The sequence below is a fragment of the Pseudochaenichthys georgianus genome, unplaced genomic scaffold, assembly GCF_902827115.2.
Source record: "Pseudochaenichthys georgianus unplaced genomic scaffold, fPseGeo1.2 scaffold_264_arrow_ctg1, whole genome shotgun sequence".
Classification (NCBI taxonomy): Eukaryota; Metazoa; Chordata; class Actinopteri; order Perciformes; family Channichthyidae; genus Pseudochaenichthys; species Pseudochaenichthys georgianus.
This window is the reverse complement of record NW_027262955.1, coordinates 281,986-309,350: the sequence shown is the minus strand read 5'-3', so window position 1 is coordinate 309,350 and position 27,365 is coordinate 281,986. Positions and strand designations below refer to the sequence as shown.

The window sequence follows — 27,365 nt, the reverse complement described above, 5'->3', positions numbered from 1 at the left end:
GCTTTTTGTAAATCTTTATTGAACTTGATGACGATCACAGTCTTTAACACGTTGCTTCAAGAACACTTTATTACAATCAGTGAGACACACGGTAACCAATGAGAAGCCTCCATTTAAAACACCAACATGTAACCCCAGGACAGGAAGTGGTCTCCCCCAGGACAGGAAGTGGTCTCCTCCAGGACAGGAAGTGGTCTCCCCCAGGACAGGAAGTGGTCTCCCCCAGGACAGGAAGTGGTCTCCCCCAGGACAGGAAGTGGTCTCCCCCAGGACAGGAAGTGGTCTCCTCCAGGACAGGAAGTGGTCTCCCCCAGGACAGGAAGTGGTAGGACAGGAAGTGGTCTCCCCCAGGACAGGAAGTGGTCTCCCCCAGGACAGGAAGTGGTCTCCTCCTACAGAGGAACCAGAGACACTGAGGAGTCTGAGAGCCAGAGCCCAAACCCAGCGTAGAGAGGTTCAGTGAATGTGGCTCTGAGGGTGTGGAGGTGGGTCAGTGAGCCAGAGGAGACGCTGTAGAAGGAGAGAGAGCCAGCAGGATGATCCAGATACACTGCTACTCTATGAGAGGGGGGGGAGGAGGAGGAGGAGGAGGAGGAGGAGGAGGAGGAGGAGGAGGAGTAGGAGGTGTATGTTATTCTCCTATTGTGCCTGACAGAGTAACCATGACGAGAGCAGCCCAGACTCCAGGACTGATCATTCTGTCCAAACCCACTGTCCTGTCCGTTTCCTCTCCTCTTGATTCCTCTGTAAGTCACTGCTATCTCAACCCCTCCTCTCCACTCCACCTCCCAGTAGCAGCGACCAGTCAGAGCTTCTCTGCACATCAGCTGACGCCAGAACTCAAACCTCTCTGGATGATCAGGATATGGCTCCTCTCGTCCCCCACGTGTCACCGTCCTGTTGTCCTCAGACAGTCTGAGGTATCTGCTCACTGTGTTAGAGTCCGGGGTGAGTCCACAGGAATCTGAGGAGAGACACAGACAGCAGTTTATCATCAGACCCTCCTGAAGGCTTTCCTCTCTGCTCGTGGTCTTTCTAGAAAGCTTCAATACCAGTCATGTTCTGATGCAGTGGTTCTCAACCTTTTTACACCAAGTACCACCTGAGAAAATAGCTGGCTCTCCAAGTACCAGCATATGACCAATGTTCCCTCTCACACACTCACACACACACACACACACACACACACACACACACACACACACACACACACACACACACACACACACAGAGAAACACACACACACACACACACACACACCACACACACACACACACACACACACACACACACACACACACACACACACACACACACACACACACACACACACACACACACACACACACACACACACACACACACACACACACATACACACACACACACACTCAATTAAATGCAATAGCTTTCATAGCACGACCATAGTGACATATATTGCCAAAGCTCTATGTTGCAACATCTATATACAAATACACACAAATAAACACATAAACAGTTATAAACGAACTGCTCAGAATGTGGTGTGTCCGCTCAGTTTGATTCCCTCAGGCAGAGACGAGCTGCAGCTCTCTTTATATTCCCAGAGTGGTATTTTTAGCTTTTAATTTTGAAATATTTGAGGCCACACAAACACATCTGACAAACAAAGTGACACCAAATGTAACTGCTTGGCAGCCTTCTCGCCACACGTGATTTCTGTCATTTCTTTTGCGAGTGGGAGACAACGTTTTTCACCAATTGTGTGCGGCTTCCCGGCTCCTGCAATGCGGAGGCCGCACGGTACGAGGCTTCCCGGGCCTTGGCTATGGGTGTACAGCTGGATTGGATCTCATTCAGTAGATCACATGTTCTTGTAAAGAATTCCGCTGGCTTGTCTGGCAGGTGGGCGTGTTTAGTTGGCAGGTGGGCGTGTTTAGTTGGCAGGTGGGCGTGTTTAGTCGTAAGGTGGGCGTGTTTAGTTGGCAGGTGGGCGTGTTTAGTCGTAAGGTGCCGTTGGAGGTGCGATGGTTTCATAGAATTGTTACTTAACACTTAATAATAATAATAATATATTGGATTTATATAGCGCTTTTATAGTACCCAAAGACGCTTTACAATATGAGGGGGGGGGGGGGTAGATAGACTGGGGCAGGTAGACAACAGACTAAGAAAAACAACAAAAACAACAAAACACAATGGCAGTCAGGAGGAGGTCGAAAATGAGTGGGGGGGTGTTTTACGGATAGAGAGAGGTGAAAAGATGGGTTTTGAGGCGGGACTGGAACAGAGTGAGGGACTCGGACTCATGGAGGTCTTGGGGGAGGGAGTTCCAGAGCTTTGGGGCGGCCACAGAGAAGGCTCTGTCTCCAAAGCTCCGGAGATTGCCAATGGGGGTGGAAAGCAGGCCGGCCGAGGTGGATCTGAGGGTCCGGGGAGGATGGTAGGGGATGAGAAGGTCAGTGAGGTACGGGGGGGCCAGATGGTGGAGGGCTTTATAGGTAAGGACCAGGAGTTTGTAGTTGATGCGGTGAGTAACGGGAAGCCAGTGTAGTTCTTTGAGGACCAGGGTGATATGGTGCCATGATTTAGTGTGGGTGAGAAGTCTGGCGGCTGCGTTCTGAACACGCTGGAGTCTACTGAGGGAGGTGGAGCTGATGCCGTATAGGAGGGAGTTACAGTAGTCGAGGCGGGAGGAGATGAAGGCGTGAATGAGTCGCTCAGCTGCGGGGCGGGTGAGATAGGGACGGATTTTGGCAATGTTGCGGAGATGGAAAAATGAGATTTTGACAACTTGGCGGATGTGGGAGTCAAGGGAGAGGGTGGGATCGAATATAACCCCGAGGTTGCGTGCCTGGGTTGAGGGGGAAACAGGGGTGCCATCGATGGTCAGTGTGAGGTTGGGGGTTTTACTGAGGGTGGATTTGGAGCCGATGAGGAGGAGTTCAGTTTTATTGCTGTTGAGTTTAAGAACGTTTTTTTGCATCCAGGATTTCAAGTCAGTCAGACAGGATTCAATGTGGGTGATGGGGGGGTTATGGAGGGATTTGGTGCTGAGGTAGATTTGAGTGTCATCGGCGTAGCAGTGGAAGTCCAGGTTGTAGTGGCGGAGAATCTGACCAAGGGGGAGGATGTAGATGATGAAGAGGAGGGGGCCGAGTACTGAGCCTTGGTGAACACCTTGGGTGACTGTAGCGGTGGCAGAGGAGTGGTTATCGAGGGAGATGAAGTAGGATCTGTCGGAGAGATATGACTGGAGCCACCTGAGCGCAGTACCTTCGATACCGATGTCGTGGAGTCGGGTGAGCAGGATGGTGTGGCTCACGGTATCAAAGGCTGCACTCAGGTCGAGGAGGATGAGGATGTTGAGGGAACCGGTGTCAGCAGAGGTGAGGAGGTCATTGAGGACCCTGACGAGTGCCGTTTCTGTACTGTGGTGGGGACGAAAACCAGACTGAAGGGGTTCGAAGAGGTGATTTGATTGAAGATGGCGGTGAAGTTGTTTGTTAGATGATGCGTTCTATTGTTTTGGAGAGAAAGGGGAGGTTGGAGATGGGGCGGTAGTTACTGAGGGATGAGGGATCCAGACCGGGTTTTTTGAGGATGGGAGTGACAGCAGCAGTTTTAAAGGCAGAGGGAACGGTTCCTTGGGACAGGGAGGAGTTGAAGAGGTTGACAAGGTAGGGGCAGAGGACGGGGAGGCAGGACTTCAGTAGAGGGGTGGGAAGAGGGTCAAGGGAGCAGGTAGTGGGTTTGGAGGAGCTGATCAGATTGAGAATTTCAGAGGGGGAGACCAGAGTGAACTGGGAGAGGCGGCCGTGGGGAGGGGGAGTCGGGAGGTCAGGGGAGAAGGAGGGAGAGATTGGAGAAGCAGATAGGGAGTGATTAATGGCAGTGATTTTGTCCGAGAAAAACTGGAGGAATGAACTGCATAAGGTGGAAGTGGAGGAAGGGAGGGTGTCGGCACGGGGTTTGAACTGTATAAGTTTGTGGTCAGAGAGGGGAAAGGGGCAGGGGTGGAGGTCGAGTACTGGGAGGTTGGTGGAGCAGACAAGGTCAAGGATGTGTCCTTTATCATGGGTGGGGAAGGTGACATGTTGGGTAAGTGAGAAGTTGTCCAGAAGGGAGGAAAGTTCAGAGGCATGTTTGCAGGTGGGGGAGTCCATGTGGATGTTGAAGTCACCAAGGAGTAACAGACGTGGGGAGAGGGATGAAGCAATGATGAGGAGTTCAGTGAGATCAGAGAGGAAGGAGGGGTCCGGTTTGGGGGGCCGGTAGATGAGGATGACTGTCAGTGAGGGAGGGGCTTTGAAGGCGAGGAATTCAAAGGATGGTACTGAGGGGAGGGTGAGTTCTGTAATCCGGATGTTCTGGTTGTGGATGACAGCCAGCCCACCACCACGGCGTGAGGGGCGGGGTTTCGTGATGTAATTAAAACCAGGAGGTGATGATTTTCAACACAAATCACGCACTGTGGTCTGGGCTCATTCTCTGTCCCACTGCAGCTGAATCCAGATGTAATGTAACCCTGGTTGTATTTCCGAACTGGTTTGTGTCTCTTTGTTATGGACTCACTTGCGCTGCTGCTGATGGAGTCACTCGCAGCTACGTTAGCAGCGTTAGCAGCGTTAGCAGCGTTAGCAGCGTTAGCAGCGTTAGCAGCGTTAGCAGCGTTAGCAGCGTTAGCACTGGGCGGCGTTGTGGCTGCGCATATCACTGTTGCGTTGCAGGTGGAGCCTGCGCTTGCGCTCGCTTGACTGTCCTCCTCCTCATTCACTTGTTCCCTTTCGCCGGTAATGTTCTCCTCTGTACCTCTCTTCCGTATACCTCCCGTTTTGAGCCACGTTTTTAGCATAATTCAGCTTTCTTTCATAGCTTGCTTGCAACGTTCTAATCTTTCGCGGGTAGTATGGTAGTCATAGCAACGCCAAAAATAAATAAAAACATTTGTTTTCGTTTCTAAATCTAAAAACAACAATAGCCTATTACAGGGGTCGGCAACCTTTTTGATATGAAGTGCCATTTAAAAAAGAAAATTGTTATCAGCGTGCTCAATAAGATCGAGAATTATCAACGGGGAGCTTGACGCTCGTCAACTATCAGCAGGAGGGCGGGGGAGCCTCGCTGCGGGGAAGCAGTGTGTGGACCTGTCAGCGCAACTTACATGATGCCGAATTTAACAAAAACCTTTAAATAATTGGTTTAAACGGCATAATAATAATAAGGACGATCGTCCGTTCTGTGATTCTCCAGGGCACACATGTTATGATATTACGCAAAAACTGCGGCATTTGTACAGATCCTTGTGGGTACTGCAAATAGTGAAGTGCTTTCCTCCGTGGTGAGAGGATCAGCACCACGGAGGAAAGCGGCAGAAAGTCACCTGGAGTTAAGGGAACGGGGCTGCGTTGCGTGCATGGCTTCCTTCGGCAGGTAACGGGGAGACGTTACCTGCCGAAGGAATAATAATAAAAAATAAAATAAACATTTAAATAAATATTTTTTAATATTTCAGATTCCTTCGCGTACCACCTAGTGGGAGCTCGCGTACCACCAGTGGTACGTGATAAAATAATACCTCAACCACAGGTTGAGAACCACTGTTCTAATGAATAACTACCACCTCCATCCTCTGTGTCTGCAGAGAGAAGCTGATCCACACTTACACTTCCTCAGACCTGCTCTGATCCTCTGCTCTCCACCGTGCTCCAGCCTGGAGAGGACACATGTGAGAAACAGAACAGCGTATTGTTAGAATAAAGTATTTATCAATGTCCATCATAATAATGAATCCTCTGTGTCCGAAGGGAGCAGGAGGAAGCATGCTTGTTGGTCCCCTACTTACTGCTGATCAGTGATTATCCTTTAATTTGTATTGAACTCAGTCTCCAAGCAGTGTGGTGTATATCTGCACATGTGTTGAGTGTTCCCCTCCCCCCACTCACATGAGGCCAGTGCTATACTGCTAAGCTAGTGGGCCAGCCAGTGGGCATACTGAGGGTGGAATAGTGGGAGTAAAGATGTACACGAACAATGAGAGTAGATTCAGTTGTTTTGTGTTTCATGCTTTTCACCAAGGCTCATTTGAGTGGTTATTGTCTTAATGTAGTGTTGTTGTGTGTTATATTGTGTAAAATATAATGTACCCACACGCATGTGGTTTATTTGGCACAGTTCATTTTAAGGTCAGCCACCTCATGGCTGGATCTCATCTCTGAGAGTCCATTGGGTTAATGAGTGAGAGGTCCTTTTGGTCTTCAGGCCACATGTTCAGGTCATTTGACCCCATGAGGTCAGGAGTCATTCTGTTAGACCACAATCTTGTGAAAGACAAATCATTGTTCTTTTGTCACATTTTGAATTACATAACATTTCATTTTGCTAAATCAATTTATCTATAAATGTTGTAGTTGGAGTTTGGAGTTTGCTAACATTTTTAGGAACGACATGGTCCTACACTTGGGTCAAATGACATGACTGTGATCTGATTGGAGTGCTCTGCAGGTTTACTATTGTTCTACCAAGCAGTGGGATCTTTAAGTACAGGGGGGTTCTTTCATAGTGTGTGAGATCTGCGATGCTGGAAACATGTGGGTGTTGAAAAACTTAGCTTGGGTAAATATGTCACAATGGATGAAACGATTATGAGAGGGAGTTTTTGTAATATCATTAGTAGACATTAATGGTGTTGGTCAGATGGCAGTTAACTGCGGACACCAATAGTATGATTAGAAAGAGACAGAGTGGAACGGGTTGGATTTATTTAACCTCAGTGTGCTAGAATTTCTATAGGTAATGCGTCCCGAGACCTGGACTCTCTCTCTCTGCCTGTCAGACGGCTAAGATCCCGATCCGCTGAGCAAACAAAGGCCTATCCCAACCAGGAGACTGCTGCTTCTCAATAGACCAGACAGAGAACCAGAGCTGAACCAACAACAACAATAACAACTGCATCCAGAACTATCTCTACCTGTGGCATCCAGAACCAAACAGCTTGCTGACAGGCAGAGATCTGCTCTCATCAGGCATGAAGTTCCAAGCTGAGCCACCAGATTTGGCACAAGAGCAAAGTGTGGGACACGAGAGCAGAATGCGCCCTCCATAAAGCCGCAGAGAGACTGTGAAGGAGGAGATGAAAGGCAAGGCAGTGCAAGAACAGCGGCATGAGGGGGGCTGCAGATGTAGCTGGGCAGATGGCTGCCTCAAAGACTTACAGCGAATGGATTCAACAGCTGATGGATAAAGGGGGAGGAGTCAGAATCAGAGGAGATGTGGTGGCCGGGGTCGCGGCTTGAGATAAACCAGAGGAGAGGGGAAGGGAATCAACGGGAATGAGTGAGTTTACACAAACACACTTATTATAACCGCACATTTAAAGAACTTCAATTGACTTGATAAATAAGTGAAGATAAAAATGAATTAATCAATTGGTAAATTAAAAATAGCAAGTGTTGATTTGCATCAATCTTGATACAGGGTACTTATGATATGTTGTAGTTTGGATTCCTAAAGCTTTTAGTCTACCTTACCATCATGCAAGGGTGGGTTTCACTATAAGTAAGGTTTTTTCTTTTTGGACGGACTCTATAATTTAATTGTTTTTACCATGTTCAATCTGAATTTACTTTAGAATAAAAACATCTATATTGATTCTCACTCTTCTTCATCCAACTCACAGGTTTATCATTGCTTTGAGAAAAAAGATTATTAATTTTCCCCTTTTAGAAGATATGGTCATTTGTTCTGGGAAAGTAATTTTCGAGCCTGAGACCTGAAAACAGGCTCGGGGCTGAACGGGTTAAAGACATGAAAAGTCTAAAAAGGATAGAAAATCCACTCTGCTTCTTCCGACTCATGCACTTGAGAGAAGAAGAGGAAGAAGAACAATTCAATCACATGTCACGGTGGTGCAGGTGGAAAAGTCTGGATCGTCCCTCTGGGAATCTAAAATGTCAAACAGAATCTCATCTCAACACGTTTAGCAGTTGGTGAGATATCTCAGTCAGAACCAAATCCATAAACTGACCATCATTATCCTCCCTAGAGCCAGGAAGCCAGTGGTTCTGATGTTTGGACTGAACGACTGTTTCCATGTAATAAGACTTCAAGGTGAACTCACTGCAGTGAGCATAATCAAGGGAAATGAGACGTCCTTCATGATGGAAGACCAGAGATGAAAGAGATTACATTAGAAACATATGAAGAACCTGCTATCTTTGTGTCCATACCTGAGAGTGTCCAGTCTCCAGAGTGGATCCTCCAGTCCAGCAGACAGCAGCTTCTCTCCTGAGGCTCCTGGATGATTGTAGCTCAGGTCCAGCTCTCTCAGATGGGAGGGGTTGGATCTCAGAGCTGAAGCCAGAGAAACACAGCCTTCCTCTGAGACCAGACAGCCTGACAGACTGGAACCAGGGAATACAGTAAACTCAGTTCTTTAAAAAGTCACGTCAGCAGGAAAATCATACAGAAGTGGACCATCTTCATCAACATGAACAAAAAGCTGGATGAAAAGAATTGAACTGCTTGAAAATAAAAAGCTGAACTCTGACCTGAGAGTCTCCAGTTCACAGTGTGGACTCTCCAGTCCAGCAGACAGCAGCTTCACTCCTGAATCCTTCAGGTCGTTGTTACTCAGGTCCAGATCTCTCAGACTGGAGGACTGGGAGCTGAGGACTGAGGACAGAGCTGCACAGCTTCTCTCTGACAGCTTGCAGCCAGTTAACCTTGAAAGAAATTAATACATAACAAGGGTAAAACTCAGTTTTTGATATAAATCTGTAGATGGATTTTCAGTAATCATTTCAAAGTGACACAGATACATTGGATTAACCTATAGATTAACCTTCAGCCGCGTTTTTATCGTTTTAATGCCATTGAACACGACTTTTGATCAGAACAACAGCTAAGATCAGACAATGTCCGTGTTTGCTCCGTAAAGCTACTTGCTGTGATGTCTGGGTTTGCTTCCCCTGTCACGAGTTTTGATCGCTCAGTGGTGATACCTATATTTCTGGAATCTGTGGAATGTCAGCTTGCTAATCGATATCTTATTTTTGCAGATCAAATAAGTAACAAGGGTATTTTACCGTGAGTTCTGTGCTAAGTGTGTTAGCATCTTTTCGCTCAGGGCTCACTTAGACGATTCTTGTGAGAATTGTGTTTGGTTTCAGTAAAAGTTGTTTGTATCGTCAGTTAGCTGAGTTTCTTCCCGTTAAGTGGGTATGACACATCAATAGGTTTGTAAATGTTAAGAAGCCCTGAGACACAGTTTCCTGGAAAAAAACCAGCAGCCCCGCGGGCGGGGGCCTTCGCGCTAAACAGGTTAATAATAAATGTGATTGAGTGCAAGGTTTCAACATACAATCTTTTCTAGTTCCTTTGTCAAATGATACCATCTGTTTGTCTGTGCATGTTTGGGTTGGTCAATCAGTCAGATACATTGAGATGTAGATAAGTGACGCCATCTGTCTTCAAATATAATAAGATTGTTATCATGGTTTTATGGTTTATTGTTTTGAAGAAAAATAAACAACAAGCCAAAGGAAAATCTAAATGTATTATTAACCAATTAGATAAAACTGGAAATTAGTCGATAGAAATGACAGTTAATATGTCGGCTGAACTCTGACCTGAGAGTCTCCAGTTCACAGTGTGGACTCTCCAGTCCAGCAGACAGCAGCTTCACTCCTGAATCCTGCAGGTCGTTGTTACTCAGGTCCAGATCTCTCAGACTGGAGGACTGGGAGCTGAGGACTGAGGACAGAGCTGCACAGCTTCTCTCTGACAGCTTGCAGCCAGTTAACCTTGAAAGAAATTAATACATAACAAGGGTAAAACTCAGTTTTTGATATAAATCTGAAGATGGATTATCAGTAATCATTTCAAAGTGACCCTCTCTGAAGAACCAGCACCTTACCGTGGTAGAGAGGTTTGTGTGCCCTGATGAACCTGGGGGCTGTGTTGTCTGGAACCTTGTGTTCCTGGTAGGGTCTCCCATGGCAAATTGGTCTCAGGCAAGGGGCCAGACTAAGATTGGTTCAAAAGACCTCATGAAAGGAAAAACAAGAAGTGAGGATACCCGGCCCGGAGGAAGCCCGGAGGAAGCCCGGAGGAAGCCCGGAGGAAGCCCGGGGTCCCCTTCTGGAGCCAGGCCCAGAAGGAGGACTCGTCGGCGAGCGTCTGGTGGCCGGGCTTGCCACGGAGCCCGGCCGGGCCCAGCCCGAAAAGGCAACGTGGGCAACACCTCCGCTTCTCTGTCCCGCGGGCCCACCACCTACGGGAAACATCGATGGGGTCGGGTGCGCTGCCAGACGGGTGGCAGTGAAAGCGGAGGGTCTCGACGGACCAGACCCGGGCGGCAGAAGCTGGCTTTGGGGACGTGGAGCGTCACCTCTCTGGGGGGGAAGGAGCCGGAGCTTGTGCGGGAGGTGGAGCGGTACCAGTTGGATCTGGTTGGGCTCACCTCTACGCACAGCGTCAGCTCTGGAACCTTACTTCTGGATAGGGGTTGGACTCTATTCTTCTCCGGAGTTGCTCAAGGTGTGAGGCGCCGGGCGGGTGTGGGGATACTCACAAGTCCCCGGTTAGGTGCTTCGTTGTTGGAGTTTACCCCAGTGGACGAGAGGGTCGCCTCCCTACGCCTGCGGGTTATGGGGGGGAAAACTCTGACTGTTGTGTGTGCTTATGCACCCAACAGCAGTTCAGAGTATTCGGCCTTCTTGGAGACCCTGGAAAGAGTCCTGTATGGGGCTCCTGAAGGGGACTCCTTAGTCTTGCTGGGAGACTTCAACGCACATGTGGGCAATGATGGAGACACTTGGAGGGGCGTGATTGGGAGGAACGGCCCCCCCTGATCTGAACCGGAGAGGTGGTTTGTTACTGGACTTCTGTGCTAGTCATGGATTGGCCATAACAAACACCATGTTCGAACATAAGGATGCTCATAAGTGTACGTGGTACCAGAGCACCCTAGGCAGAAGGTCCATGATCGATTTCGTTATCGTATCATCGGACCTGAGGCCGTATGTTTTGGACACTCGGGTAAAGAGAGGGGCGGAGTTGTCAACTGATCACCATCTGGTGGTGAGTTGGGTCGAGTGGCGGGGGAAGCCTCTGGATAGACCTGGTAAGCCCAAACGTGTAGTTCGGGTGAACTGGGAACGTCTGGAGGAGGCCCAAGTTCAGGAGGCCTTCAACTCACACCTCCGGCGGGGCTTTTCGGGCATTCCTGTGGAGGTTGGGGACATTGAACCAGAGTGGTCGGTGTTCAAAGCCTCTATTGCCGAAGCCGCGGCGGGGAGCTGTGGTCTCAAGGTCCTAGGTGCCTCAAGGGGCGGTAACCCTCGAACCTCCTGGTGGACACCGGTGGTCAGGGAAGCCGTCCGACTGAAGAAGGAGGCCTTCAGGGATTTGTTATCCCGGGGGACTCCCGAAGCAGTTGCAAGGTACCGACAGGCCCGAAGGGCAGCAGCCTCATCCGTGGCCGAGGCAAAGCAGCGGGTGTGGGAGAAGTTCGGAGAAGACATGGAGAAGGACTTTCGGGCGGCACCAAAGTTGTTCTGGAAAACTGTCCGACACCTCAGGAGGGGGAAGCAGGGGACCATCCAAGCTGTGTACAGTAAAGATGGGACGTTGTTGACCTCAACTGATGGAGTGTTGGGACGTTGGAAGGAACACTTTGAGGAACTCCTGAACCCGACAACTCCGCCCTCTATGTTAGAGGCAGAGCTGGAGTATGACGGGGGATCAACGCCAATCTCCCGGGGGGAGGTCACTGAGGTCGTCAAACAACTCCACAGTGGCAAAGCCCCGGGGGTGGATGAGATCCGCCCGGAAATGCTGAAGGCTCTGGGTGTTGAGGGACTGTCATGGTTGACACGTCTCATCAACGTTGTGTGGAAGTCGGAAACAGTACCGAAGGAGTGGCAGACCGGGGTGGTGGTCCCCCTTTTCAAAAAGGGGGATCAGAGGGTGTGTGCCAATTACAGAGGCATCACACTACTCAGCCTCCCCGGGAAAGTTTACTCCAAGGTACTCGAAAGGAGGGTCAGGCCGATTGTCGAACCTCAGATTGAGGAGGAACAATGCGGATTCCGTCCTGGTCGTGGAACGACGGATCAGCTTTTTACTCTCGCAAGGATCCTGGAGGGGGCCTGGGAGTACGCTGATCCGGTCTACATGTGTTTTGTAGACTTGGAGAAGGCGTATGACCGGGTTCCCAGGGAGTTACTGTGGGAGGTGCTGCGGGAGTATGGGGTGAGGGGGTCTCTACTCAGGGCCATCCAATCTCTGTACTCCCAAAGCGAGAGCTGTGTCCGGGTCCTCGGCAGTAAGTCGGACCCATTTCCGGTGAGGGTTGGCCTCCGCCAGGGCTGCGCTTTGTCACCAATCCTGTTTGTAATATACATGGATCGGATTTCGAGGCGTAGTCGTGGGGGGGGGGAGTCTGCAGTTCGGTGGACTAAGGATTGCACCACTGCTTTTTGCAGATGATGTGGTTCTGATGGCTTCATCGGTCTGCGACCTTCAGCACTCACTGGATCGGTTCACCACCGAGTGTGAAGCGGCTGGGATGAGGATCAGCACCTCCAAATCTGAGGCCATGGTTCTCAGCAGGAAACCGATGGACTGTCCACTCCAAGTAGGGAATGAGTCCTTACCCCAAGTGAAGGAGTTCAAGTATCTCGGGGTCTTGTTCTCGACTGAGGGATCAATGGAGCGTGAGATGGGCCGGAGAATCGGAGCAGCGGGAGCGGTATTGCAGTCGCTTTACCGCACCGTTGTGACGAAAAGGGAGCTGAGCCGGAAGGCAAAGCTCTCTGTCTACCGGGCCATTTTCGTTCCTACCCTCACCTATGGTCATGAAGGATGGGTCATGACCGAAAGAACGAGATCGCGGATACAAGCGGCCGAGATGGGTTTCCTCCGCCGGGTGGCTGGTGTCTCCCTTAGAGATAAGGTGAGAAGTTCGGTCATCAGGGAGGGACTCGGAGTTGAGCCGCTCCTCCTTCGCGTCGAAAGAAGCCAGTTGAGGTGGTTCGGGCACCTAGTTAGGATGCCACCTGGGCGCCTCCCTAGGGAGGTGTTCCAGGCACGTCCAGCTGGGAAGAGACCAAGGGGTAGACCTAGGACCAGGTGGAGGGATTATATCTCTTCGCTGGCCTGGGAGCGCCTTGGGATCCCCCAGTCAGAGCTGGTTGATGTCGCCAGGGAAAGAAAGTTTGGGGCTCTCTGCTGGAACTGCTACCCCCGAGACCCGACCACGGATAAGCGGGAGAAGATGGATGGATGGATGGATTTCAAAGTGACACAGACCCATTGGATTAACCTATGGATTAACCTTCAGCCGCGTTTTTCTCGTTTTAATGCCATTGAACACGACTTTTGATCAGAACAACAGCTAAGGTAAGACAATGTCCGTGTTTGCTCCGTAAAGCTACTTGGTGTGATGTCTGGGTTTGCTTCCCCTGTCACGAGTTTTGATCGCTCAGTGGTGATACTTATATTTCTGGAATCTGTGGAATTTCAGCTTGCTAATCGATATCTTATTTTTGCAGATCCGATAAGTAACAAGGGTATTTTACCGTGAGTTCTGTGCTAAGTGTGTTAGCATCTTTTCGCTCAGGGCTCATTTAGACGATTCTTGTGAGAATTGTGTTTTGTTTCAGTAAAAGTTGTTTGTATCGTCAGTTAGCTGAGTTTCTTCCCGTTAAGTGGGTATGACACATCAATAGGTTTGTAAATGTTAAGAAGCCCTGAGACACAGTTTCATGGAAAAAAACCAGCAGCCCCGCGGGCGGGGGCCTTCGCGCTAAACAGGTTAATAATAAATGTGATTGAGCGCAAGGTTTCAACATACAATCTTTTCTAGTTCCTTTGTCAAATGATACCATCTGTTTGTCTGTGCATGTTTGGGTTGGTCAATCAGTCAGATACATTGAGATGTAGATAAGTGACGCCATCTGTCTTCAAATATAATAAGATTGTTATCATGGTTTTATGGTTTATTGTTTTGAAGAAAAATAAACAACAAGCCAAAGGAAAATCTAAATCTATTATTAACCAATATTAGATAAAACTGGAAATTAGTCGATAGAAATGACAGTTAATATGTCGGCTGAATACTGACCTGAGAGTCTTCAGTTCACAGTGTGGACTCTCCAGTCCAGCAGACAGCAGCTTCACTCCTGAATCCTGCAGGTCGTTGTTACTCAGGTCCAGATCTCTCAGACTGGAGGACTGGGAGCTGAGGACTGAGGACAGAGCTGCACAGCTTCTCTCTGACAGCTTGCAGCCAGTTAACCTTGAAATAAATTAATACATAACAAGGGTAAAACTCAGTTTTTGATATAAATCTGAAGATGGATTTTCAGTAATCATTTCAAAGTGACACAGATACATTGGATTAACCTATGGATTAACCTTCAGCCGCATTTTTATCTTTTTAATGCCATTGAACACGACTTTTGATCAGAACAACAGCTAAGGTGGGTGGGTGGGTGGGTGGCGCAGTGGTCTGTGCATCTGATCATCAGATCAAGGGGGGTGCTGGGGAACTCCAGTTCGAAAACCGCTCCTGCCGCCACTGCGTCAGGCTGTTGTGTCCTTGGGCAAGACACTTCACCCGGATTTGCTCCTGTGGGTATTGTCCACAGTACATGTATGATACTAATGTGTACTTGTAAAAGCGCCTCGATGACTTCGAGGCGTGAAGATGGACGGTGTGGCGCAGTGCGCTGTGCAATGATCATCAGATCAAGGGGTGAAACCCGCCACTACTGCGTCTGTAAAGCCGTTGTGTCCTTGGGCAAGACACTTCACCTGAACTTGCTCCTGTGGGTATTGTCCACAGTGACCATTGCATGTATGTGTAATGTGTATTTGTGAAGCGCTTTGAGCATCTGGAAAAGCGCTATAATAAATATAAGTAATAATTATTATTATTAAGGTAAGACAATGTCCGTGTTTGCTCCGTAAAGCTACTTGGTGTGATGTCTGTGTTTGCTTCCCCTGTCACGAGTTTTGATCGCTCAGTGATGATACTTATATTTCTGGAATCTGTTGAATGTCAGCTTGCTAATCTATATCTTATATTTGCAGATCCGATAAGTAACAAGGGTATTTTACCGTGAGTTCTGTGCTAAGTGTGTTAGCATATTTTCGCTCAGGGCTCATTTAGACGATTCTTCTGAGAATTGTGTTTTGTTTCGGTAAAAATTGTTTGTATCGTCAGTTAGCTGAGTTTCTTCCCGTTAAGTGGGTATGACACATTAATAGGTTTTTAAATGTTAAGAAGCCCTGAGACACAGTTTCGTGGAAAAAAACCAGCAGCCCGCGGGCGGGGGCCTTCGCGCTAAACAGGTTAATAATAAATGTGATTGAGCGCAAGGTTTCAACATACAATCTTTTCTAGTTCCTTTGTCAAATGATACCATCTGTTTGTCTGTGCATGTTTGGGTTGGTCAATCAGTCAGATACATTGAGATGTAGATAAGTGACGCCATCTGACTTCAAATATAATAAGATTGTTATCATGGTTTTATGGTTTATTGTTTTGAAGAACAAAAATAAACAACAAGCCAAAGGAAAATCTAAATGTATTATTAACCAATATTAGATAAAACTGGAAATTAGTCGATAGAAATGACGGTTAACATGTCGGCTGAATACTGACCTGAGAGTCTCCAGTTCACAGTGTGGACTCTCCAGTCCAGCAGACAGCAGCTTCACTCCTGAATCCTTCAGGTTGTTGTTACTCAGGTCCAGATCTCTCAGACTGGAGGACTGGGAGCTGAGGACTGAGGACAGAGCTGCACAGCTTCTCTCTGACAGCTTGCAGCCAGTTAACCTTGAAAGAAATTAATACATAACAAGGGTAAAACTCAGTTTTTGATATAAATCTGAAGATGGATTTTCAGTAATCATTTCAAAGTGACACAGATACATTGGATTAACCTATAGATTAACCTTCAGCCGCGTTTTTATCGTTTTAATGCCATTGAACACGACTTTTGATCAGAACAACAGCTAAGGTAAGACAATGTCCGTGTTTGCTCCGTAAAGCTACTTGGTGTGATGTCTGGGTTTGCTTCCCCTGTCACGAGTTTTGATCGCTCAGTGGTGATACCTATATTTCTGTTGAATTTCAGCTTGCTAATCGATATCTTATTTTTGCAGATCCGATAAGTAACAAGGGTATTTTACCGTGAGTTCTGTGCTAAGTGTGTTAGCATCTTTTCGCTCAGGGCTCACTTAGACGATTCTTGTGAGAATTGTGTTTTGTTTCGGTAAAAATGGTTTGTATCGTCAGTTAGCTGAGTTTCTTCCCGTTAAGTGGGTATGACACATCAATAGGTTTTTAAATGTTAAGAAGCCCTGAGACACAGTTTCGTGGAAAAAAACCAGCAGCCCCGCGGGCGGGGGCCTTCAAACTAAACAGGTTAATAATAAATGTGATTGAGCGCAAGGTTTCAACATACAATCTTTTCTAGTTCTTTTGTCAAATGATACCATCTGTTCGTCTGTGCATGTTTGGGTTGGTCAATCAGTCAGATACATTGAGATGTAGATAAGTGACGCCATCTGTCTTCAAATATTCAAATAATAATAAGATTGTTATCATGGTTTTATGGTTTTTTGAAGAACAAAAATAAACAACAAGCCAAAGGAAAATCTAAATCTATTATTAACCAATATTAGATAAAACTGGAAATTAGTCGATAGAAATGACGGTTAACATGTCGGCTGAACTCTGACCTGAGAGTCTCCAGTTCACAGTGTGGACTCTCCAGTCCAGCAGACAGCAGCTTCACTCCTGAATCCTTCAGGTCGTTGTTACTCAGGTCCAGATCTCTCAGACTGGAGGACTGGGAGCTGAGGACTGAGGACAGAGCTGCACAGCTTCTCTCTGACAGCTCACAGCCAGTTAACCTTGAAAGAAATTAATACATAACAACATTCCTTTAATAATAAATGTGATTGAGCGCAAGGTTTCAACATACAATCTTTTCTAGTTCCTTTGTCAAATGATACCATCTGTTCGTCTGTGCATGTTTAGGTTGGTCAATGAGTCAGATACATTGAGATGTAGATAAGTGACGCCATCTGTCTTCAAATATAATAAGATTGTTATCATGGTTTTGTGGTTTATTGTTTTGAAGAAAAATAAACAACAAACTGGAAATTAGTCGATAGAAATGACGGTTAACATGTCGGCTGAACTCTGACCTGAGAGTCTTCAGTTCACAGTGTGGACTCTCCAGTCCAGCAGACAGCAGCTTCACTCCTGAATCCTTCAGGTCGTTGTTACTCAGGTCCAGATCTCTCAGACTGGAGGACTGGGAGCTGAGGACTGAGGACAGAGCTGCACAGCTTCTCTCTGACAGCTTGCAGCCAGTTAACCTTGAAAGAAATTAATACATAACAAGGGTAAAACTCAGTTTTTGATATAAATCTGAAGATGGATTTTCAGTAATCATTTCAAAGTGACACAGATACATTGGATTAACCTATGGATTAACCTTCAGCCGCGTTTTTATCTTTTTAATGCCATTGAACACGACTTTTGATCAGAACAACAGCTAAGGTAAGACAATGTCCGTGTTTGCTCCGTAAAGCTACTTGGTGTGATGTCTGGGTTTGCTTCCCCTGTCACGAGTTTTGATCGCTCAGTGGTGATACCTATATTTCTGTTGAATTTCAGCTTGCTAATCGATATCTTATTTTTGCAGATCCGATAAGTAACAAGGGTATTTTACCGTGAGTTCTGTGCTAAGTGTGTTAGCATCTTTTCGCTCAGGGCTCACTTAGACGATTCTTGTGAGAATTGTGTTTTGTTTCGGTAAAAATGGTTTGTATCGTCAGTTAGCTGAGTTTCTTCCCGTTAAGTGGGTATGACACATCAATAGGTTTTTAAATGTTAAGAAGCCCTGAGACACAGTTTCGTGGAAAAAAACCAGCAGCCCCGCGGGCGGGGGCCTTCAAACTAAACAGGTTAATAATAAATGTGATTGAGCGCAAGGTTTCAACATACAATCTTTTCTAGTTCTTTTGTCAAATGATACCATCTGTTCGTCTGTGCATGTTTGGGTTGGTCAATCAGTCAGATACATTGAGATGTAGATAAGTGACGCCATCTGTCTTCAAATATTCAAATAATAATAAGATTGTTATCATGGTTTTATGGTTTTTTGAAGAACAAAAATAAACAACAAGCCAAAGGAAAATCTAAATCTATTATTAACCAATATTAGATAAAACTGGAAATTAGTCGATAGAAATGACGGTTAACATGTCGGCTGAACTCTGACCTGAGAGTCTCCAGTTCACAGTGTGGACTCTCCAGTCCAGCAGACAGCAGCTTCACTCCTGAATCCTTCAGGTCGTTGTTACTCAGGTCCAGATCTCTCAGACTGGAGGACTGGGAGCTGAGGACTGAGGACAGAGCTGCACAGCTTCTCTCTGACAGCTCACAGCCAGTTAACCTTGAAAGAAATTAATACATAACAACATTCCTTTAATAATAAATGTGATTGAGCGCAAGGTTTCAACATACAATCTTTTCTAGTTCCTTTGTCAAATGATACCATCTGTTCGTCTGTGCATGTTTAGGTTGGTCAATGAGTCAGATACATTGAGATGTAGATAAGTGACGCCATCTGTCTTCAAATATAATAAGATTGTTATCATGGTTTTGTGGTTTATTGTTTTGAAGAAAAATAAACAACAAACTGGAAATTAGTCGATAGAAATGACGGTTAACATGTCGGCTGAACTCTGACCTGAGAGTCTTCAGTTCACAGTGTGGACTCTCCAGTCCAGCAGACAGCAGCTTCACTCCTGAATCCTTCAGGTCGTTGTTACTCAGGTCCAGATCTCTCAGACTGGAGGACTGGGAGCTGAGGACTGAGGACAGAGCTGCACAGCTTCTCTCTGACAGCTTGCAGCCAGTTAACCTTGAAAGAAATTAATACATAACAAGGGTAAAACTCAGTTTTTGATATAAATCTGAAGATGGATTTTCAGTAATCATTTCAAAGTGACACAGATTACATTGGATTAACCTATGGATTAACCTTCAGCCGCGTTTTTATCTTTTTAATGCCATTGAACACGACTTTTGATCAGAACAACAGCTAAGGTAAGACAATGTCCGTGTTTGCTCCGTAAAGCTACTTGCTGTGATGTCTGGGTTTGCTTCCCCTGTCACGAGTTTTGATCGCTCAGTGGTGATACTTATATTTCTGGAATCTGTGGAATTTCAGCTTGCTAATCGATATCTTATTTTTCCAGATCCGATAAGTAACAAGGGTATTTTACCGTGAGTTCTGTGCTAAGTGTGTTAGCATATTTTCGCTCAGGGCTCACTTAGACGATTCTTGTGAGAATTGTGTTTTGTTTCGGTAAAAATGGTTTGTATCGTCAGTTAGCTGAGTTTCTTCCCGTTAAGTGGGTATGACACATCAATAGGTTTTTTAAATGTTAAGAAGCCCTGAGACACAGTTTCGTGGAAAAAAACCAGCAGCCCCGCGGGCGGGGGCCTTCGTGCTAAACAGGTTAATAATAAATGTGATTGAGCGCAAGGTTTCAACATACAATCTTTTCTAGTTCCTTTGTCAAATGATACCATCTGTTCGTCTGTGCATGTTTAGGTTGGTCAATGAGTCAGATACATTGAGATGTAGATAAGTGACGCCATCTGTCTTCAAATATAATAAGATTGTTATCATGGTTTTGTGGTTTATTGTTTTGAAGAAAAATAAACAACAAACTGGAAATTAGTCGATAGAAATGACGGTTAACATGTCGGCTGAACTCTGACCTGAGAGTCTTCAGTTCACAGTGAGGACTCTCCAGTCCAGCAGACAGCCGCTTCACTCCTGAATCCTTCAGGTCGTTGTTACTCAGGTCCAGATCTCTCAGACTGGAGGACTGGGAGCTGAGGACTGAGGACAGAGCTGCCCAGCTTCTCTCTGACAGCTTGCAGCCACTCAGCCTGGGGAAAGATCAGCAGTGAACACAAACAGTTTTATTCTCATGTCTCAAACTGTTCCTAGTTAATATAGATTTATCTCCACTTACAGAGCCTTCCTGGAGGCTTTGACCACTGGCAGCAGCCTCAGAAGAGCCTCCTCTGAAGCAGAGTATTTCTTCAGGTCAAACACGTCCAGATCTTCTTTTGATGACAGCAAGATGAAGACCAGAGCTGACCACTGACCAGGAGACAGATCCTCTGTGGAGAGACTTCCTGAACTCAGGGACTGTTGGATCTCCTTCACTAGAGAACGATCATTCAGTTCATTCAGACAGTGGAACAGGTTGATGCTTTTCTCCGGAGACGGGTTCTTTCCTATCTTTCTCTTGATGTATTCCACTGTTTCCTGGTTGATCTCTGCACTACTTCCTGTCTGCGTCACCAGGCCTCGTAGGAGTTCCTGATTGGTCTGCAGTGAAAGACCCAGGAGGAAGCGGAGGAACAAGTCCAGGTGTCCGTTTGGACTCTGTAAGGCCTGGTCCACAGCACTCTGGTAGAGATGTGTTAGTTTAGGTTTGTTTCTGAAGAGTTTAAGCAGCCTGGAGGTTGTTGGTTCTTCTGACAGCAGGTTGACCCCAGAGTTGATGAAGGTCAGATGGACACGAAGAGCAGCCAGAAACTCCTGAACGCTCAGATGGACGAAGCAGAACACTGTGTTCTTGTACGTTCCTCTCACCTCTCTAAAGACCTGTGTGAACACTCCTGAGTACACTGAGGCTGCTTTGATATCGATGCCACACTCTGTCAGGTCGGACTCATAGAAGATCAGGTTGCCTTTCTGCAGCTGCTCAAAAGCCAGTTTCCCCAGAGACCCCATCATCTTCATCCTGCTCTCTGGACTCCAGTGTGGATCTGTCTCAGCTCCTCCATCATACTTGACGTTCACTTTGGACTGAATCACCAGGAAGTGGATGTACATCTCAGTCAGGGTCTTGGGCAGCTCTCCTCCCTCAGTTTCCAACATGTTCTCCAGAACTGAAGCAGAGATACAGCAGAAGACTGGGATGTGGCACATGATGTGGAGGCTTCGTGAGGTCTTGATGTGGGAGATGATGGTGCCGGCCTTCTCCTGATCTGTGAATCTCTTCCTGAAGTACTCCTCCTTCTGTGGGTCAGTGAACCCTCGGACCTCTGTCACCATGTTCACACACTCAGGAGGGATCTGATAGGCTGCTGCAGGGCGTGTGGTTATCCAGAGGCGAGCAGAGGGAAGCAGCTTCCCCCTGATGAGGTTTGTCAGCAGCCGGTCCACTGAGGTGGACTTTGTGATATCAGTCAGGATCTTAGTGTTGAGGAAGTCCAGAGGAAGTCGACTCTCATCCAGACCGTCAAAGATGAACACGACCGGGAACTGATCGAACCTGCAGATTCCTGCGTCTCTGGTTTCAGGGAAGAAGTGATGAACGAGTTCCACCAAGCTGTACTTTTCATCACTCTCCACATTCAGCTCTCTGAAGGTGAATGGAAATATGAACTGGATGTCCTGGTGGGCTTTGCCTTCAGCCCAGTCCAGAGTGAACTTCTGTGTTAAGACTGTTTTCCCAATGCCAGCCACTCCCTTTGTCAGCACTGCTCTGATTGGTTTACCTCTTTCAGTTGAGCCTTTAAAGAGGTCTTCTTGTCTGATGGCTGTTTCTGGTCTGTCTGGTTTACTGGATGCTTGTTCGATCTGTCTGATCTCATGTTCCTTGTTGACCTCTGTGGTGTCTCCCCTGGTGATGTAGATCTCCGTGTAGATTTTATGTAGGGAATACGATTTTTCCATAAATGTGACATTTTCAATTTTTTCTTTCAGGTTTGATTTGAGTTCACCTTGGCACTTCGTGAGAATATCTGAATGAATAAGAAAGACATTTACACGAAAGACACATCAAAAGATTTCCTTCTAATTGGACCCATTTCTGACAAAATAGCAGGTTATTTTCCTCATATCAAGTCACTGGATCTTGTTGCATATTTATCCGTACATTGTCCAGTATAAGTTCCACCCCACAGAGAACCATCAGTTCTCCCACAGAGAACCATGGCCCTAAACCTGACTGACTCGTATTCCTGCTGCTACCAGCAGATCCCAACACCCACTGACGGTGTGGACACAGCTCTCTCTCCAGCTATACAGGAAGTGGATGGCTCTTACTGTGTTGCAGTATACTCCTGCAGTAGCCTACCATCTACAAGACACCCTGGGGGGTCCCAGTAATAACCCGTCCCTTCCTCACCAAGTCATGTAGGACGGCAAATAATACCCCCTTCCACCTGTAGGCGGCTGGGCCATTAGTAATGACTAGGACAGTCCCATTCAACATCCTGAGACTGAGTCAGCAGCTAACCTACACTGTGGGAAACAGCCGGGGTTTATCCATGACTCCTCCTCCTGAGAGATCTGACAGTTCGGCAGGACGAACCTCATTCCAAACAGAAATGGCCGTTTCCTGGGAAAACGTAGCACTCAAGGACTCACTGCCATTTCAGAGCACACTGATGACTTTCTGGTCATTCCTCTGAGCCATCCCCTCCCCAACGCTGGCTTTTAGCATCACCCACTTGTATTACATATCTCCAATGTCCCACCAGGATAAACTCGTTAATATGAAGCTTAGCGCAAGTTCAATCAGGAAGACCAAGCTCTTCATTCAGATTACACGTCACTTCATTACCCTCTCCTCCCTCATTAAGTGATCGGGGGCGTCACTCCCCAGCTAACCAATCTCTCGTCTCTCCATTCTCACAAGCCTATCATAGCACCCGCTAATCCCTTTGTATCTGCTCTTCCCTCTTGTCAGCTGACAAAACGCAAGACACAGACGGTTATCGGCAAAGTAACTTCGTAATTCTTGGTATTATGATTCTCAAGACGTCCGATTCAGAGTACTCAGACCACGAACAGGGATCTTGATCCGGGCCGACTCAAGGCCTGAGATTCGACTTTTTCAAACTGCGCTCGGTATGCCCCAGCAGCCCACTTGCTCCTCCTTCCCCAACTGCAGCAGCAGAGCTTCGTAACAGCTCCAGGCATATCTTCATGAGCTCCGCAGTCTTGCGGATAAAGCTACAGGCGGCATTCCCCAGCGCGGTTAGCGGTTCCAGCCGGCCACCCCGCAAACCTGGACGCGGGAGGAAAGGCCAAGGAAATCCGGCTCCACGGAAGTACCTCCGGATTAATGGAAATGGCCTACTTCATGCAAACAATTGACGCATGCCTTCAGTCTCTCGAGAGGGCATCACTGGCATCAGGGCCGCCCAAATGCGGCGCTTCCGGCTTCACGCGGAACGGGCCCTCATCGCATGCGAAGCTTTACACATTTCTGGCTTGAACCACAGCCCCTCCCATTGGCAGGGCTTAAGCTACATCCCATAGAAGCTACTTCTCCTCCCCGCTCAGTAGTCAGTACTGACACTAAGTGCGTCATAGGCGGCTAGCAGGTTTATTGCACAGCCCAGGCTCTCGCCTCTTTTCTCCTGCGCCTCACCTCTAAAACAAGGTGACAGGTGTAGCGCTGGCAAGAGGCAGTTTGCAAATTCACGAGATGTTCTTTTTCCCTCTAAGAAATATTCAGTTTCTCGGCGCACCAACGGCTGGATCTACGACAACAACACTTTTCGGCAGCACTGTCCCAAATTTGTTTCACAATTCTGATCCACTTTTAAATCCGTAAACGTTCCAGAGGTGAATTAGGTTCAAGGTGAAATATTGCGTCATTGTTTGCGTCATCACGTAATTGTTTACGTCGCCGTTTTCTCCCAATACCGCTGTCAAACAAACATCAATAGAGGATTGCGTCAGGTAGTTTTAATCATACGAAGCAGATTCAATTAAGAACTAAGCTACTTCTTCAACCTTATACTTTTCTAGGATGCCGTGATGCATCGGCTATCATGTGGTTCAGCGGCATTAACGCCGCTGCAGGGCGTTGTGCACCGGAGCTTGTTCCACTGTCACACAAGCAGCTGATCATTATTCCCCATCTCATAGCGATGTGTTTCAGAATGAATTTACGCCGTTCGGCATCACAACGCCGGTGCTCTGGCATTCTACAGGTGATGTTGCTTAGCAACGAGCTACTCAGTTATCTTGACTACTTGTCACTATCTCGTGGCATTAAACCGTGTTCTACATAATCAACAGAATCTCAGTACTGGTTAGCGCTGCCTGACTTGTATAAATGTTCCAAGGTGCGGTCGCATTCAGTCACTTTGTTCAGCGCTACTGCTCGTTACAAACTCTATTCGCTTTAGCGTAGGCTACTAGCATGACTGGTATTGCCCAGGGTAATCTCGATGACAACGGTCAATGTTCCCCCTTTCTACGCACGGAGATAATGTAATCTGAATAGCGTGCAGGCCAAGGCTGGCTCTTCAAAGCAGATATTAACGACGCGCTTTAAAGTTCCCATCATCCGTTCAGCGGAACTCTTTCAGCCTCAAGCGGGAGTCGAGTATTAGGAGAAACTACGCGTGCACCGGCTACTCGGGCAAATAATGTTAATAGTTGTCTCTTCCCAGTTCAAATCACCCACTGCCCATGGAGATCCACTCATGCGTGGCCCTTCTACGCCATCTAGTGTTCAAATACAACATTACTAACCTATAACTCCGCTCAACTGGGAAAAGAGAAGAAGAGAGAAGAAGAGACTCCTCCTGGAGCACAGCGTTCCTAATCACGAGGAACTATAGGCCCTGTCACACACCTGGAGTTCCTAGGCATCACATCAATCATGTTTACCCTGCAACGTCAGGCTGTTGACCATCGAGTCTGTGTAGACTTCGAGTCTGTGTAGACCTCCGTCTCTTCGTAATAAAGATCCCTGCATCATCAGGCCGCCCGACCATCGTGTCGGCGTAGTCAAGCCCTGCGTAGCCAGGCAGGCGACCTTCGGGTCGTTTTCATATAAGCCCGGCACTGATTTCGGCAGTCAGCGTCTTAGGATGGACTGTAAGCCCGGGAGTTGATTCCGGCAAATTGCTTGATCCACGTGTTAATCTCTCATGTCCTCCATAGATCACTGCAGTCAGCCCACAAGGTAAGAAACGCATTACATCTCAGTATATCCTACTTCACTTCTTTTGGGGGGTTTCATCGGAGCGGTTCTTCCCCCTCCTGAATGATTATCCTGCAAACCGGGGCCTATTCGCCAAACACCGTTCCATTCTCCTGTTATAATTCTGGCAATCATTATTACATTCACATTATGAGTCCCGGTAATAAATATGTATTTCATACATCCACGTCTCTCCTGATTGAAATAGCATTGGTGGTTCAGTGGTAGAATTCTCACCCGGATGCCCGGTTAGATTCCCAGCCAATGCAGCAGAGTGTTTAAGTGGCGCAGTCTGCAGGAATTTGTGTTGGGAACCGAAGGGTCGCCGGTTGGAGTCCCGATCGGACCAAAATAATACGGAGTGTAGACTGGTTCCTGGAGAGGTGCCAGTTCACCTCCTGCCCTTGAGCAAGGCACAGAACCCCCAACTGCTCCCTGGCGCTGGACAGACTGGCCGCCTGTTTTGCTCAGGCCTCTCTCACCCGTCCTGTGCATGTGTGTGTATCGTACTGTGTGTTACCACGACCGAGTGAACAACTGAGCTGAATTTCCCCTTTGGGATGAAACAAAGCGTCTTCTCCTTCTTAATAGCATCGGCTGCTAATCATAATGACGTTGGATAGTGTCAGTGCGGTCGGACTCTCAAAGCACGGCAGTTTCTTTTCCTATGTCCTGATGAATCTTCCTATCATTAACCCCAACATGTTTCACAGAGGTTAAGGAATTGTGGGTAGGAAGAGACGAAAGGCGATATATTTTGGACAATTTGACCGAAAGCCAAACTTCCTAACCCAGGAAAGGTCATTGGCTTCCTAAGATGCTGATCTATAAAGGTTTGACTACCCCTCACCTGGAACCTCTCTGCTTTCAGGGGTACCTCAGCCCCAACACCATGTGGAGGTGATGGTTCTCTGAGGGGTATATCAGGAGTCTAAACACATGATGCATGGCTGTGAAAAATAAAAAAAGTTATCTTTTGGTAACACTCCATTTTTGAACACCTACCTTCAGGGTCTGATGGGATTTTTGATAATTCCTCTACAAGATCATTCCTCGGGATCTCTTTCAAAACTGCTGTGGTCACTTTAATAGTGTGTATGCCGTAGTACAGAAACATCAGATCCCTTGTGTCCAGCCGGTCTGCTGCTTTCTCTAGTTCACTCTTTGGGATTCTCGGGAGTCCTAGGACCTTCTCCTCCAGGTGGGACTTGAATTCTTTAAACTCATTTTCCCTCAAATCTTTTAAAGTTGTTAATAGGACTTTTCTAGGTGTCTCCATCTTTTCTCCCTGCAGAGCAAAGATACCAAGAAAGACATATTTATCTTACAGAACAATATGTTGTTGTATTGTATTTTTGTACTTTTGAAAACCATAACAGGCCTTCGGGATCCAAAGAACAGCTGCCATGTGACTTTGGATGGCTTCAATTCAGATGTGGAGTTAGTAAATGCCCTAATCGGTTCTAAACTCTCTGAAGAACCAGCACCTTACCGTGGTAGAGAGGTTTGTGTGCCCTGATGAACCTGGGGGGCTGTGTTGTCTGGAACCTTGTGTTCCTGGTAGGGTCTCCCATGGCAAATTGGTCTCAGGCAAGGGGCCAGACTAAGATTGGTTCAAAAGACCTCATGAAAGACGACACAAGAAGTGAGGATACCCGGCCCGGAGGAAGCCCGGGGTCCCCTTCTGGAGCCAGGCCCAGAAGGAGGACTCGTCGGCGAGCGTCTGGTGGCCGGGCTTGCCACGGAGCCCGGCCGGGCCCAGCCCGAAAAGGCAACGTGGGCAACACCTCCGCTTCTCTGTCCCGCGGGCCCACCACCTACGGGAAACAACGATGGGGTCGGGTGCGCTGCCAGAAGGGTGGCAGTGAAAGCGGAGGGTCTCGACGGACCAGACCCGGGCGGCAGAAGCTGGCTTTGGGGACGTGGAGCGTCACCTCTCTGGGGGGGAAGGAGCCGGAGCTTGTGCGGGAGGTGGAGCGGTACCAGTTGGATCTGGTTGGGCTCACCTCTACGCACAGCGTCGGCTCTGGAACCTACTTCTGGATAGGGGTTGGACTCTATTCTTCTCCGGAGTTGCTCAAGGTGTGAGGCGCCGGGCGGGTGTGGGGGATACTCACAAGTCCCCGGTTAGGTGCTTCGTTGTTGGAGTTTACCCCAGTGGACGAGAGGGTCGCCTCCCTACGCCTGCGGGTTATGGGGGGGAAAACTCTGACTGTTGTGTGTGCTTATGCACCCAACAGCAGTTCAGAGTATACGGCCTTCTTGGAGACCCTGGAAAGAGTCCTGTATGGGGCTCCTGAAGGGGACTCTTTAA

The 27,365-nt window shown here is 47.5% G+C and overlaps 2 protein-coding genes across 2 annotated transcripts in view; one reads left to right on the top strand and one right to left on the bottom strand.

The window, feature by feature from the left end:
* LOC117442047 (sodium-dependent multivitamin transporter-like) overlaps window positions 1–329 on the top strand; it is a 14,617-nt gene extending 14,288 nt beyond the window's left edge. Inside the window, exon 6 of the mRNA XM_034078041.2 lies at window positions 139–329. Within this exon, the coding sequence (XP_033933932.1) occupies window positions 139–329 (191 nt within the window). The remainder of the gene's footprint in view (window positions 1–138) is intronic.
* Window positions 11–26,330, bottom strand: LOC117442050 (NACHT, LRR and PYD domains-containing protein 12-like). Its single transcript, XM_071202342.1, has 14 exons — window positions 26,057–26,330; window positions 20,060–21,845; window positions 19,800–19,973; window positions 18,760–18,933; window positions 18,289–18,462; window positions 17,207–17,380; window positions 16,736–16,909; window positions 15,654–15,827; window positions 14,109–14,282; window positions 9,610–9,783; window positions 8,530–8,703; window positions 8,209–8,382; window positions 5,647–5,693; window positions 11–964 (listed from the first exon to the last, which is right to left on the bottom strand). Exons 1-14 carry the CDS (start codon window positions 26,328–26,330, stop codon window positions 393–395), a joined length of 4,419 nt encoding a protein of 1,472 aa, XP_071058443.1. The 3' UTR covers window positions 11–392.
* Window positions 26,331–27,365: the final 1,035 nt, after the last annotated feature.

Coding starts and splice junctions, on each gene's coding strand:
- LOC117442050 (XM_071202342.1), bottom strand. CDS start 26,330: ATGGAGACACCTAGAAAAGTCCTATTAACAACTTTAAAAGATTTGAGG. Junction 18,934..19,799: donor TGTGAACTGAAGACTCTCAG/GTCAGAGTTCAG, acceptor ATTTCTTTCAAG/GTTAACTGGCTGCAAGCTGT. Junction 17,381..18,288: donor TGTGAACTGGAGACTCTCAG/GTCAGAGTTCAG, acceptor ATTTCTTTCAAG/GTTAACTGGCTGCAAGCTGT.